Raw genomic sequence first — 13840 nt, 5'->3', positions numbered from 1 at the left:
TGTCTAACTGTTCAACACACTCACGATGCTCGCTCGTATGATGTCTGCTGCTTGCTTCGTCTCTGCCTCAGACAGAACACTGGTAGCAGCGATGCGAAGGCTCGGCCGTGCCCATGGTCCCTCATCCAGCTCAGGTCGGATACTGGCGATGTGGGGTGACTGACACAGCAGAACGCCCTGGTTGAGTGCAAGGCGCTCAATCAGCCCTAGACGACGCTTCTGTTCCTCCCGCGACGAGTAACGATCATTTGGGCGGATCTGTACATGAATGAGAGCACTGTCGGGGTCGCTCGGGATAGTGATCGTGTCGACAGCGTCTAGCACGCTGCGAAGAATTCGGATATTTTTCTGAAGAGACTGAAAGAGGCCCGGCTCGTGCAAGAGTTTGTTCAGCGCCACAGTGGTGCCGTTGGCCATCATCACCGGCATGGCTGCGGAAAACACGAAAGACAACCCATTGATGCGCTGGTGTTTCACCACTTCTGTTGTGGATGCACAAAAGCCGCCTGCTGTGGCGAAGGACGTAGCCAGGTTTCCGACAACCATATCCACTTGGTCCGGGTCCAAATCATAGTATTCGGGTAAGCCCCTGCCTGTGCGGCCAAGTGTCCCGACACTATACGATTCGTCCAAAAGCAGCCGGAACTTGAATTTGTTTTTCAGTTCAACAATGCGAGGTAGGTCACTGATGGTTCCATCAGATTCAAAGACGCCCTCAGTCACAATAAAACGGCGTGTCAATGGCTTTCGAGAGCGGGCCTGCTCGTTATTCAGATGGCTCAAAAGAGCTTCGAGGGATCTCATGTCCTGGTGGTCGTACCAGTATACGTTGCTGCGAGAAAGCTGCAGTCCCTTTTGAATAGCAAAGTTCACGCCCGAATCTGCTACAATCACATCCCCACGCTTGCAAAACGCAGGAATGACGCTGCTAATGGTGGAGAAGCCTTGACTGTACACAATTGCGCCTTCCTTGCGCAAGAAGTTCGCCAGGCTCTCTTCCACTTTCATGTGCATGTCACTTGTGCCGTAGAAACCGGGCGGAGAACAGCTGCCTACACCGTACTCGCGCAGGAGCAATTTGGCCTGGGTCGTGAGCTCTGGGGCCTCGACCAGCCCTGTAAAATTGAATGATGCAAGATTGAGCACCTGACGAGGTTTCGTGCCTGTCATCCATGGCGCCGTCACCATAGGACGCGCACTTGCATGCCCCACAATCACTGGTAAACCATCTAGAGTCTCTTGTTCCTCCGCACTCAACAGAGTGCAGAGCGGCTCGGGTTCAAATTCGTCGACAAGGGAATCAATTTCCTAAACATTAGTAGAGGTACAAGTACCTTCTCAGTCAACTGGACGAAATTGGAGGCTCTCCAACTGCTTCGTGATCGGTTTTGGAGGATCGTCCGCACAGCAAAGATGAACAAGACAAGCTCCAGAAAAGACCGGATTGGATCGTTCTGGTAACTGCTTGCAATATACCGGGTAATAATATTGTACCCTGGTATGATCCTAAAGGTATCTCGAAGCAGTTCGGCAAAGCCAGACACGGGGTCTCTGATGTCTGGATCCGATTCTAACGGCATTTAGACAACGTGGTAGAACGCGTTCTCGGCCGTTATGAGCAGATTGCTCGGCGCATTGCTCATGTAATCAATATCTCCGACTGGCTGACAACCTCTGAACACGGCAGTCCAACAGCCTTTCCCCACAAAATGCCAACGAGAGCATCGCCATTTCGTAGAGACAGTAGGATTCATAGTTCTTTTCCTATAGAATATGGGCATTTTCTATTCCTTAGTAGCCTCCGCCTCTTCGGTTTCGTCGATCCAACTTTGCTCCACAGTGAGCTTCACTCTTCGGATGTATTCTTTCATGTTTTCGCGGTACAACGAAGCGGCTTCCGCATTGGCAGGGCTAGCAGTGAGTCTTCATGTACTCACCTATTAGGATTGGGATCATGTAATAAGCTCTGAATGCTGGTGAGAATGGCTGCCACATCGTATGTGGGACTCCATCGATTTTGAAGAATATCCAGGCATAGTTCGCCATTCGCATACACATTTGGATGGAACATCTTGCTTAAAAACTTTACTGTAGGGGGTTTGTTGGGGTATGATTCGTCAAATGTAAGAAGAAGCTTAAATGTGCCGTCTTCAAAAGGCGTATCGGCTGTCGTTAAATTCTTATTTGCACATACAAGGTCCGAATATCACCGCGTTCCAAACAAGAAGGTTATCGGCACAAGGAGCTCCAGAAATGCCACCCGGGGGATCCGAGGAGAGCCTTTTGAAGTCGCGAATCAATCGTCGCTTAGATGGAGTAGACTGGCATCAGCACTGTCTTACGCACCATGATAGATCGCTTTCTAGTGGGAACGCCAGTACGTGTGGCGGGTCAAACCCAGACGATCTCAAGGAGCGATGATTCTGGGGATAACAGGAAAGTATCCAGGCCTGGGCTGCGATGTGGCGCCGCTCACGTGGTCAAGACATTTGTCAGTGACGTGGGTAACAACTTTTTCCGCCACTTTCAGTATAGTCACTGAGCCAGTCTTCTTGCGCAGCCTTTCTGTATTAATACAAGCTATATCGCCATCTTTCTTTTTCCTAGTATCCAATAAAGTGTTCTAGTGCAAAGCATGCACTGGCCAGTTGTAGTGGCAAAAATAAAACTCTACCAATGATCCCGCAACGGAGTCAGAGATCCAATATCGATCTGTACATAGAAAGCATGATATTGGATAATTTGTGCATCAATACGAAGATGAGGTCTGTTGCTTTAAAACTTTTGAGGCATGGAACCCGCAGGTTGTGGCTGGAATCCGCCGTCACGAGGCATTTGCCACTGGCAAATACCACAGAGCCAAATGTGTTTAGAGGAAAAAGGGATCTGTAGTATAAGCAAACCGATCATGCACCATTACTCACCAAAGGAATCCAGCAAAGCTCGAACCAGGTCCGGCTCTTCGCCTCTACCACTTGGGCGTTGTGGCAACGAGGGCAGACGTAAGGGGTTCCATCGCCTTCTTGGTGTACCTTGTTAGGGCATCCGAATACAAGCGGAATACAGAAGAAAAAGTCCTGCGGAAGTCAGCCTGCTCGTAGGGGATTACAGGTCGTGCGGCATAGACTCATTGCAAAAAGGATTCCAACGAGACCATCCAAACATAACCGAAAAAAATCCAACATACCATGTTAACTTGTGAAGCTACAAATGCCTTTGAGCAGCTAGATTGAAAGGTATATGGTTGTCAGCAAGAACCAACAATGGCTATACTACAGCATCTTTAGCCCGGCGCCTGGCTGAGGAAATCCCGAGGTTGCTGACTAATTTATTCCTCAGATTCACCACTGCCCTCAATGTTTGGCTGCTCCTTGGCGAAGTAGACGCATAATGCTTTCAGTTTGGTGCCCATCCACATTTCTTCCACATGAGCTGTGTACTTTGTTGACTTGTCTCTTGATACGACTTGTGAGATTTGGTCTAGGTCCGTATTCCTTGGTAGGAACATCACTACCTTGTTGGAAATTTTCATAGAAATATCAAATAAGGTAAATCCACCACAAGGGCGTAAGGCGGAAAGAGGGTATGCATTGTAGTATTTCGGGTGAGGTACCGCTTCAGAACCGATCTTAGAAGGAGTCATATAATCAACGCCTCCCCATGGAGGTGACTAGGTTAGTCGAATTGGCATACCATGAAAATTCTGTAACATGGTCAGTATACTATACGTACACATCAATTTTTTTCTTGTGCCATCCTTCCCATTTTTCATCGGGTACGATGTGACCTTCCGCACGAGCTTTGGGATCAGCATCTCTAGCAAATTCCTGGTAGTCACCACAGAGGAACGTGATTTTGTCCTTAACCCCATATATGGCCGCTTTTTGTTAGAAAATAATGCCTACCATTGTGTTTGGCCATTTCAAGCTTCACTGGGTCAATATCTAGACCGATCACTAGGTAAGAGAGTGAGTCTCACGTACCATGATCACAAGTCATAGCAAATTGGATGATATTCCCCCCGGAACCACAAAAGGCATCCATGGCAACTTTGCATTTGCATTCAACGGCAATTCGATACGCAAGCGCCTCGGGGGTAACAGAATACCATGACTCTTCGTCCATTAGAATTCCCTCGTTAAAGCGACTAAAGAGTGACTCGCGAAAACGCCAGTATTTATGCATGTGTTCGGGCATCTGGCTTCGATGCCGAATAGCTACCTTCAGTGCCAAACGGGAAGCCTCCTCAGAGCTCATGTTATTCCTCGATCCGGTGTTCATGCTGAACTTAATCGGGACGTTTAGCTCGCAGCTTAGTGTGGGTGTGTTTTGCTTATCAAACTAATTTATATAGAGCCTGCGCAGCTGCAGCGTGCATCTCGATGCCTCTGGCCACTAGAATGTCCGATATGACCCTAACTTGGTTCATGTCAAATATCGGTCCGTCGAGGACGTAGCATGTAGTACGAGCCAGTGCAGGTATAGTACATATCATGAAATGAGCGTTCGCATGTGCAGCTTCATGTAAGGCAGGGTCTACCAGCCATCTCTGCTCAGACATGCCTTGCTCCGGCAAAGTGACTGCCGCGCTCTGTCGTTAGGCTTATTGAGATACGTACAGCAGAAGAACCCATGACCATTCCCAACATCTCAATACCCGCTTGTGCTAGGGCCGTACTGGCTGCCGATACACCCATGGCAACGAGACCCAAAGTCGATGTGTCCGAATCGAGTACCGTAATGTGGACATCAATTGAAGACTTGGGAAGGAGCTCCAAGCGCAGCGCTGGGAGAAGAGCTTGCTGAACAAGAGAAGCAGGCCCTGGAAGTTCAGTTTCTTTACCTGGCTTCATGCGCTCCGTATTACAGAAGGGAGCAAGCTGAAAGAGCACGTTGAGTTCGGCCTTGCCAGCATATTGCCGTCCACGAACTTGACGAGGCCCATGGCTGTGGTAAGACATAGAAGACATACACAGAGCAGAGAATCTTTGTGTTGCCAGATTCCAGAAGAGCGCTACCGCTTGCACTCGGAATAATGCCAGGCTGAATATCTGGAGTGAATATGCAGTAACGTACATATGGGCCTCGAGTCGTGAGCATCTCTCCTATCAATACGTTTGTTGAAATTCTTCTGAGCAATGCGCATTACATTTAGTCCATCAGGCCCTGTCACCTGGGTATGTAAGGTCAAGCTTTGCGTGGGCATGGCGCAGGGATCTTGAAGAAGGGAATACTCATTCAGATTCCATAGAGGTCTTTCCCCATTGGAATTGCTGAGAGATATGTTGTAGATGGGTTGGAACGTTTCATCAGGTCCATTGACTCGTCGCCGGTCGAACGAGGTCGTCATCACTAGTAAGTGAAACCGGAAGGAAAATAGGGCACTTTCTCCACATGACGCAGATCGTAGCCAGCTTTTCCACGTCTACCAAAGTCCGACCAGAAGAACTACCAACATCACAGCAAAAGCACCGACCAAATTGCTGATGACACCCACTTTAAAAGCGCTCGAAGTATAAATGAACAAACTTTGCACTTCCCAATACGCCTCATTAAACTGATAGATGAGTATGAGGTAACGTACCGAATCACCATTTTGTCCTACCTGGGCGCCGCAACCAGGATACTTGGACGCGCAAGAGGATTGGTCATACTTAGTGTTAAAAAACAACTGTACTTACTGCAGTCCCTGCCCAACTGCCACACAGTGTTATGTCAAAAACAATGACATGGTCGTCAAATTTGTCAGAGCATTGCGACAGGCCAAAGTCGGCAGCAGGCCTGCCCCAGCGGGAAGGATCGACACTTTCACCTGGGTTTTTCAGGTCACTCGGCACTGAGTCTGGACTCCAGAACCACATACGAATGCCTTGGCCGCCTTCAGAAAAGTCGCGCTGCAGAGCAACTACACCCCCACCGTTTTGGTTCAGAGCCACTCCTCCAGTGTCGGTTTTGGTTCCATTCATAGCAATTCGACAGCCTGAGTTTTCGTTTGCGCTCGCATTGCACTGACTGAAGACTGTCGTGCCTGACTGATCTGGTTTAGTGATCGCACAGTCTCCCTGACGTCAGTTACTTACCACATACCTCAACATGTACCGATCCCTGATTATACTGATACTGATCATTGACATTCTCGATAATATCAATTTCACCACCCGCTGGCCAAGCTTGTTGATTCCGCGTTACGGTCCAAAATGCGGGCCAAACAGCACAGCCCGTCGGCACATGGGATACTTGAAGGACAATCACCGAGTCACCGTAAGTTTTCTTCGACTCAATTCGCACACTTGGGCGTCCCTGTGGCTGCTCCTTTGTCGTGTCGACACGCATAACAAAGTTGTTGCCATCCACGTAAGTTAGATTCATATCTTTCGCTGTTTGAAGATCCACGTAGTTGACGAGGCCTTGTGTAAGCTGCAAATCATTTCCCGAGAAAAAGTTGAATTTATCGTAATAGTCGTCGCCCTGAACAGTATCCGACAGCATCCAAGTGGCTGCTCTGACGTAGCTGAGCAGCCCCAAAGCTGCAACAAAGCCGCTGTGAATTCGCATGTTCTTTGAGTGGCGAAGGAGTTACGTGCCCTGTGCGCACTTGTGGTCCGACTCACGTGAGCGACGCGCCACATATGGCTGCGTAAGCAGTACGCGTCTGTGTCACTCGCGATGCGCAGGAGCGCGGTGGCGGCTGTGTTGCACGACTGGCAGAATAACGAAGAGCAGCGTTCGTACCATGAACCACTTCGACAATTGGCCACAGGAGGCGGATATGGAATCCTTACAGACCAGAAGCCATTCAGGCCACCATTGAAGCAAACCAATGCGCCTCAATCCTTGCGCAAGCGACCGCGAGTCAATTACGCGGGGCTAGAGGGGGCCAGCGAAAATGATGAAGCTTACAAGGAAGAAAAGGAAATGCCCAAAAAGAAGAACAGCTTGGAAGGTGTTTATAAGGGGATCGACGCGTCTGGCGTCTCTCTCAACGCAGATCGCCGCAAATGGGCCGTGTACCAAGCAAAGCCAGATGCTATCAAGAGCAAATTCACTATTCCAAGCATGAAAAATGAGCGAGGAGAATTTATTGAAAATCGCTTAACGCACGCGGCTCTTGGTGTGCGCAAGCCTATTGAAGTGCCTCCTCGGCCTTTGTACGATCCGATGAGCGAGCATGCCATTGTGCTGTTTGATCCTACAGTTGATGACAAAGATGCGGAACAAGAGCGAGAGCGTCTCCGAACTGCCTTTGAAGAGCAAAGAAAGGTACTCGACCGAGGCCCACATAAAAGTTTAGCGCGCATTCTGGGGTTAGATAAACCCAAGCTAGTAATTGAAGAGAAGGTGCCGGTGGTAATTGATCCACGTCTAGGCCGTATACTGCGTCCACATCAAGTCGAAGGTGTCAAGTTTTTATACCGATGCACCACTGGAATGGTTTCAGAGAATGCGCACGGATGTATTATGGCTGACGAAATGGGTCTTGGCAAGACACTCCAGTGTATCACACTCATGTGGACGCTTCTGCGCCAATCTCCACGGGCAGGAAAGGGTACCATTGACAAAGCGATTGTGGTATGTCCCTCCAGTCTAGTTCGGAACTGGGCTAATGAACTTGTTAAGTGGCTAGGAACCTCAGCCCCTGGCTCCCTCGCTCTCGATGGTAAAATGGGCCGAGAAGAAATGTTTCAAGCTGTGAACCGCTGGGCAGAAGCGAAAGGAAGAGCTATTGTCCAACCTGTAATGATTGTCTCATATGAGACTCTCCGCAATCTTCAAGAGCTTCTTGGCAATACAGAAATTGGCTTGATGCTGTGTGACGAAGGCCACCGGTTAAAAAACGCCGACTCTCTCACTTTTCAATCCTTAGACCAATTGAAAGTGCAGCGGAGGGTGATTTTGTCGGGTACGCCTATTCAGAACGATCTCTCAGAATACTTTTCGCTCATCAATTTCGCAATACCTGATATTCTTGGTAACCGGAATGAGTTCCGTAAGCGCTTTGAAATTGATATCCTTCGTGGAAGAGATGCGGAAGCTACCGACAAGGAAAAGCAAATCGGCAGGGAAAAGCTACAGGAGCTTTCCGGTATTGTGAGCCAGTTCATTATTCGACGCACGAACGATATCCTGTCCAAATATCTACCCCTCAAGTACGAGCATGTGGTATTCTGCAATCTGTCGCCTTTTCAGCTGGATTTATATCATCTCTTTTTAAAAGCACCCGCCATCCAAAAGATGCTAAAGGGTGCCGTGTCGCAACCGCTAAAGGCCATTGGCATCTTGAAGAAACTATGCAATCATCCTGACCTTCTCAATCTCCCCGAGGATTTGGAAGGGAGCGAAGAGTATTTCCCTGAGGGCTATAAACCTGGAGACAGGAGGAACGTGGCCGTGCATCTCTCGGGGAAGATGGCAATTCTTGAGCGGTTTTTGACCTCTATTCGCACTACAACTGACGACAAAATTGTGCTGATCAGTAATTATACCCAAACTTTAGACCTGTTCGAACGACTTTGCCGAAGCAGACGTTGGGGATTTTTTCGCCTGGACGGAACTATGAATATCAACAAACGCCAAAAGCTAGTGGACCGTTTTAATGATCCAGAGGCGCCCGAGTTTGTGTTCTTGCTTAGCTCGAAAGCAGGCGGTTGTGGCTTAAATTTGATTGGAGCCAACCGACTTGTCTTATTCGATCCTGGTACGTGACTGTGACTAACAAAAGATTGGAATCCTGCCTCGGACCAACAGGCGCTTGCTCGAGTGTGGCGAGATGGCCAGAAAAAGACATGCTTTGTCTACCGATTTGTGGCCACAGGCTCGATTGAGGAAAAGATCTTGCAGCGCCAGTCTCACAAGCAGTCTCTATCCTCCTGTGTCGTTGACGATGACTTGGATGCAGAGAGGCATTTTTCTGGCGAAATACTTCGTGCACTCTTCCAGTACAAGTCAAATACGGTCTCTGACACGCACGACACATATAAATGTAAGAGGTGCCGCGATGGTAGGCAAGTTATTCCCTCTCAAGCTATGCTCTATGGAGACACTAGCACGTACGTACATCATTCTCACTCTCAGGTGGAATCACGTTTCCAAAAACGAATTGGGGAACCTTCACGATGACTTGCTGCGTGCGGAAATTCTGCACGACGACGTATCATTTGTATTTCAGTTCTGTAGCCACTAAGTGGGGCCCGATCGCCCGATCCATACACGACCTGTCCCTGTTCTGTCAACGGCGCGGCAAGAGCAAGCCGTCGCGCGCTTGTCGAGCATGAGTGCAGGGGAGCTGCCTATTGAAACATTTTTGAAAGCGCAGCCACGTTCTACTCTCATTCGACTCTATGAAAAGCCAGCAAGCTGTCTAGCGGTTTTCCGGTGTGTACGTCTCGCTGACACTTGTGTGCAGCTTGTTACCGATGGTTGCGCGACAGATTATCATGAATATGGTCTTTCTTGACCGCCCATTGAGCATGAGCAACTGCATGAAGTTCTTTAAAGTCCAGAATGAAGAGTGCGTACATACTGCTAACCTTAGTGAACACAGGGAGCCGCTCGAGCAGATGCAGCGCCTATCAATCCTCATGGTGAAGGACGAGGAAGTCTATATGAATGATGTATTCCGACGAGGAATGGTCGGTGCACTCACGGGAAGTGGCGACTCTGCATCCTTTGGGAAGCCATGCGCGGATTCCAAGCACAAGTCCGTGCCCATTGAGTTCTTGGATGAATATGCACGGACGCAGTGGGAAACCATCCTGTATTTCATGGTGGGAAGTGAGCACTCCTCGCGTCCCAGGAATACGGTCCTCTTTCTACTTCAGCGAGCGGGTCTCATGCAGCGTGGAAGCGCAGGAGAGGACCTGAACATCACGTCATTGGGTTTCCAGTTTCTGTTGCAGGATGTAAATTCGCAACTGTGGGCTCTGCTCCTGCACTACCTGAGTATGGCTGAAGAACGAAACATGGACCTTGTAGAAATCCTGTCCTTCTTCTTCACTGTCGGTGGCCTGGAGTTGGGACGCGCCTATGAAACACAAGGTCTTTCGACGACGCAAATGCAGACGCTCGAGGAGCTAAGTGATTACGGCCTTGTATACCGACCAAGCAAGAGCGTGAAATACTTCTTTCCAACTCGGCTGGCTTCTACTCTGACGAGCACGGCCTCCCCTTCTCTCTCCCGCTTAAATGATCAAGAAGAACAAGGTTACTTGATCCTGGAGACCAACTACCGCGTCTATGCGTATACCTGTACGTGTCAGTAACTCATGCCAGCCAATCTGCTACGAATTGCCATTTTGAACCTCTTTGTAACGCTGAAAAGCCGGCTTCCGAACCTGGTCATAGGCCAGCTAACGCGGCATAGCGTCAAGTCCGCCTTGAACAAAGGCATCACTGCCGACCAGATTATCACTTATATGTCGCACCATGCTCACCCGCAAATGTACAAAAATGTACGTATAACCGCCTAATTTCAGGACCCACTTCTCCCTATCACTGTATCCGATCAAATCCGGCTATGGGAACGCGAGAAGAACCGCGTTGCAGCGGTCAACGGTGCGTCGTACTGTACTGACCCCAGGCAACCTGTATACCGATTTCACTTCGATGGAGGACTATTTCCAGGTACGCGATTACGCCAAAAGTCTGGGCGTACTGCAATGGGAGAGCGAGGCCAAGCGCATGCTCTTTGTCACAGCAGAGGGACATGCGCGTGTTCGAGAATTCATTCAGCGGCGGCGCGTGTAGCGATCCGCACACGGGGGGCCCGCATTCTCCACATTCGGCAACCTCCGGCTCAATAGGATATACCAGCCGTTCGTCGGCAATCTTCTGATGCTCGAGGATTTATGCGTTGCACTGGCGTGGGGGAAGACCCCCAACCTGCTACTCACTGCCTACCATGTCTTTGCGCATGCTTGCTCGCTCGTCTACTTCTCTGCGCTCTATGGCGCGCAGTGCTATCCCTGCCCGTACCATTGGTGCAGTTCGTGTGCCTCAAGTGTCTCGTACCGCGGCGCCGGCTGCTCGCGCCTTCTCTTCGTCGTCGCTGCGTGCCGACGAATTCGAGAACCCTTTCGGTCCCAACTCGCTGTACAAGCTGACTGAGGAAGAGGAGATGCTTCGTGAGGCTGTGCGCCGTTTTGCTGAGACCGAGGTGCAGCCCCTTGTTGCTGAGATGGACGAGAAGGAGAAGATGGACCCCAAGATCATCAAGGGTCTGTTCGAGCAGGGTCTCATGGCCATTGAGACCGACCCTGAACTGGGTGGTGCTGGCAGCGGCTTCCTCTCTGCCATCCTTGTGATTGAGGAGCTTGCCAAGGTCGACCCCTCGGTGTCAGTGCTGTGTGATGTGCACAACACTCTCGTGAACACGGTGCTGCGTAAGTACGCCAACGAGCACCTGCAAAAGAAGTATATGCCGTCGCTGTCTGCAGACAAGCTCGGCTCTTTCTGCCTGTCGGAGCCCGGTTCGGGTTCGGATGCATTTGCTATGCGAACCTCTGTGAAGAAGTCGGAGGATGGCCAGCACTATATCATTAACGGTTCGAAGATGTGGATCACCAACAGTGGTGAGGCTGATTTCTTTATTGTGTTCGCCCAGGGTGACCCTGCAAAGGGATACAAAGGTATTTCGGCCTTTGCCGTTGAGAAGGAGATGGGCGTTGAGATCGCCAAGAAGGAAAGCAAGCTGGGTATCCGTGCCTCGAGCACTTGCACGGTCAACTTCGACGACGTCAAGGTGCCTGTTGAGAACCTCATCGGCGAAGAGGGCAAGGGCTACAAGATTGCCATCGAGATCCTCAACGAGGGCCGTGTGGGTATTGGTGCCCAGATGGTTGGTCTCGCCCAGGGGGCCTTCGACAAGGCCATGGCCTACACCTTCGAGCGCCAGCAGTTCGGCCAGCCGATTGCTAAGTTCCAGGGCATGCAGTTCCAAATGGGCCAGATCGCCGCAGAGATCGAGGCCGCCCGCCTGATGGTGTACAACGCTGCGCGTTTGAAGGAGGAGGGCCGTCCTTTCACCAAGCAGGCGGCTATGGCTAAGCTCATCTCGAGCCAGGTGGCTGAACGTGCTGCTGGCAAGGCTATTGAGTGGCTCGGTGGCCAGGGCTTCACCCGCGAGCAGGGTGTTGAGAAATACTGGCGTGACAGCAAGATTGGTGCCATCTATGAGGGTACCAGCAATATCCAGCTGAACACCATCTTCAACCTGACCGCGAAGGAGCGTGGCTTTTAAGTGCATAGATTAGTTGTGCGCATTTATATATAATAGGTTCCTGTCTATCGCTCTTGGCCTTTTGCTATGCGCTTTAAGGTACGGTCACAGCCCTGATAGCAGGCGGTCCCGTACTTTGTTCACGATGATCCCACCAAGTCACATATGCAACGCATCGAACCTAATTTGGGTCTTCGGCCCGGCATGACCTGGGACGATGTGCGGGCAGACCTACAACGTGCGTGACCTCCGCTAACCCGAGGGCTGAATGCGCAGGACGAAGGCGTCTCCTACAAGCTTCTATACCTTGCGAGGCACGGCCAAGGCGTTCACAGTACGTAACAAACTCTCACACAGACCTCGCAGAACTCAAGGTAGGAATCGCGTACTCACCGTAGTACGGTAAGGAGGCATGGGAGCGCTACTGGGCCCGGCGCACGACCGACGGCGAATTGGTATGGGGTCCTGATCCGGACCTCACGTGCTTGGGCCAGGCCCAAGCGCGCGACGTCCACAAAGCCTGGCGGACCGCTCTAAGGCAGCCGGATGCGCAGGGACGAGCGCCCGAGCGGGTGCCGGATCCTGCCATGATCCCGCCGCTACCGCAGGTGCTGTGCTCGAGCCCGCTGCGGCGCAGTCTCCACACGCTGTTCCTTACATGGCGCGGGCTCTTACCCCAGCGTCCGCCCCAGCCCGTGCATGTGCGCGAGCATCTGCGGGAAGTGATCGGCAAGAACACTTGCGATCAGCGAAGCACCAAGTCAGAGATTCTAGAGTGTGTCCAGCAGGATGTATTTACCATCGTGTTCGATGATACTTTCACCGAACATGATCACTTGTGGACGGTATGTCGCATCGACTCATGATAGCCGAACCGCGAGACTGACGATGCTATGCGGACGCGGATCCACCATGCTCTCGAAGATATCTGGCAACATGAGGCGAAGGAAGCCACGGGTACGCATATCACTACGGCTTACCCAAGTATTCAGCCTTACGTGTCATGGGGGTGTCATGCACCGGATCTTTGAAATCACATCGCACCACGACATTGAGCCTGTGGTAGGGGGTATGTTGGCCCGTGCACGTCTAACGTTGAGCGTTTCTGCCCATTCTTATTCGCGCGACACCATAGTTACGACCAGCAGAAGCGTACGTGGATCTGGGCCGAGCGTACAATGTTTGTCCATCCGGGGTACTGCGTACGTGCCCATAAGCTTAGGCGATCACCCTGTTGGATGCCGCGCAGCAGTGGGTGATCACGGTGCAGTGTGAGGGTATGATGCTTGAATTCACGGGAAGCATGAATATTATGGCACACGTGGATCCGATGGACTTCCTCCGTCTGCGACGATGGCGCATCGTCTGAGTCTTCTGTGTGCGGTGCGATTGGCCGGTCGAGCGTAAGCTCCCACCATGTATAGCTTCCTTGATACGTCCCGAGCCTTTGGCGGTTCGGATCGCTGCTCCATCCTTGATCATGGCTCCATGTATCGACGGTCACTTCCAGCACAAAATCCCGCACCAAACTGGAGGAGAGGGGAGGCGTCGTCAAGTATACCGAGTTCGCATTGTCCGTGTACATGACGAGATCATCACGCGACACTCTGCACAAGAGACCCTCGT

The 13840-nt window shown here is 51.0% G+C and overlaps 5 protein-coding genes and 1 pseudogene across 6 annotated transcripts; 3 read left to right on the top strand and 3 right to left on the bottom strand.

The window, feature by feature from the left end:
- Window positions 1-3: 3 nt before the first annotated feature.
- On the bottom strand, window positions 4-1580 carry MSY001_2332 (uncharacterized protein; the record flags this gene model as incomplete). Its single annotated transcript, XM_018884178.1, has 2 exons — window positions 4-1308; window positions 1335-1580. 2 exons carry the CDS (start codon window positions 1578-1580, stop codon window positions 4-6), a joined length of 1551 nt encoding a protein of 516 aa, XP_018740864.1.
- A 1748-nt stretch (window positions 1581-3328) lies between these two features.
- On the bottom strand, window positions 3329-4257 carry MSY001_2331 (uncharacterized protein; the record flags this gene model as incomplete). The annotated part of the gene is made up of 3 exons (XM_018884177.1): window positions 3329-3670; window positions 3729-3880; window positions 3984-4257. The coding sequence occupies 3 exons, from the start codon at window positions 4255-4257 to the stop codon at window positions 3329-3331; spliced, it is 768 nt and encodes a 255-aa protein (XP_018740863.1).
- Window positions 4258-5494: 1237 nt separating this feature from the next.
- Window positions 5495-6555, bottom strand: MLG1 (annotated as a pseudogene). Its single transcript has 4 exons — window positions 6088-6555; window positions 5682-6032; window positions 5585-5653; window positions 5495-5557 (listed from the first exon to the last, which is right to left on the bottom strand). Coding segments are annotated over exons 1-4 (951 nt in total).
- A 111-nt stretch (window positions 6556-6666) lies between these two features.
- Window positions 6667-10743, top strand: MSY001_2329 (uncharacterized protein; the record flags this gene model as incomplete). Its single annotated transcript, XM_018884176.1, has 7 exons — window positions 6667-7569; window positions 7625-7657; window positions 7882-8382; window positions 8746-9047; window positions 9542-10251; window positions 10342-10448; window positions 10543-10743. 7 exons carry the CDS (start codon window positions 6667-6669, stop codon window positions 10741-10743), a joined length of 2757 nt encoding a protein of 918 aa, XP_018740862.1.
- Window positions 10744-10897: 154 nt separating this feature from the next.
- MSY001_2328 (uncharacterized protein) lies at window positions 10898-12235 on the top strand (the record flags this gene model as incomplete). Its single annotated transcript, XM_018884174.1, has 1 exon — window positions 10898-12235. The coding sequence occupies one exon, from the start codon at window positions 10898-10900 to the stop codon at window positions 12233-12235; it is 1338 nt and encodes a 445-aa protein (XP_018740861.1).
- Window positions 12236-12379: 144 nt separating this feature from the next.
- On the top strand, window positions 12380-13245 carry MSY001_2327 (uncharacterized protein; the record flags this gene model as incomplete). Its single annotated transcript, XM_018884173.1, has 4 exons — window positions 12380-12452; window positions 12529-12548; window positions 12613-12993; window positions 13084-13245. 4 exons carry the CDS (start codon window positions 12380-12382, stop codon window positions 13243-13245), a joined length of 636 nt encoding a protein of 211 aa, XP_018740860.1.
- Window positions 13246-13840: the final 595 nt, after the last annotated feature.

The sequence above is a fragment of the Malassezia sympodialis genome, genomic scaffold (genome assembly GCF_000349305.1).
Source record: "Malassezia sympodialis ATCC 42132 genomic scaffold, msy_sf_11, whole genome shotgun sequence".
NCBI classification, from domain to species: domain Eukaryota; kingdom Fungi; phylum Basidiomycota; class Malasseziomycetes; order Malasseziales; family Malasseziaceae; genus Malassezia; species Malassezia sympodialis.
Note: the sequence above shows the minus strand (reverse complement) of the source record. Positions and strands in the feature narration are given on the sequence as shown.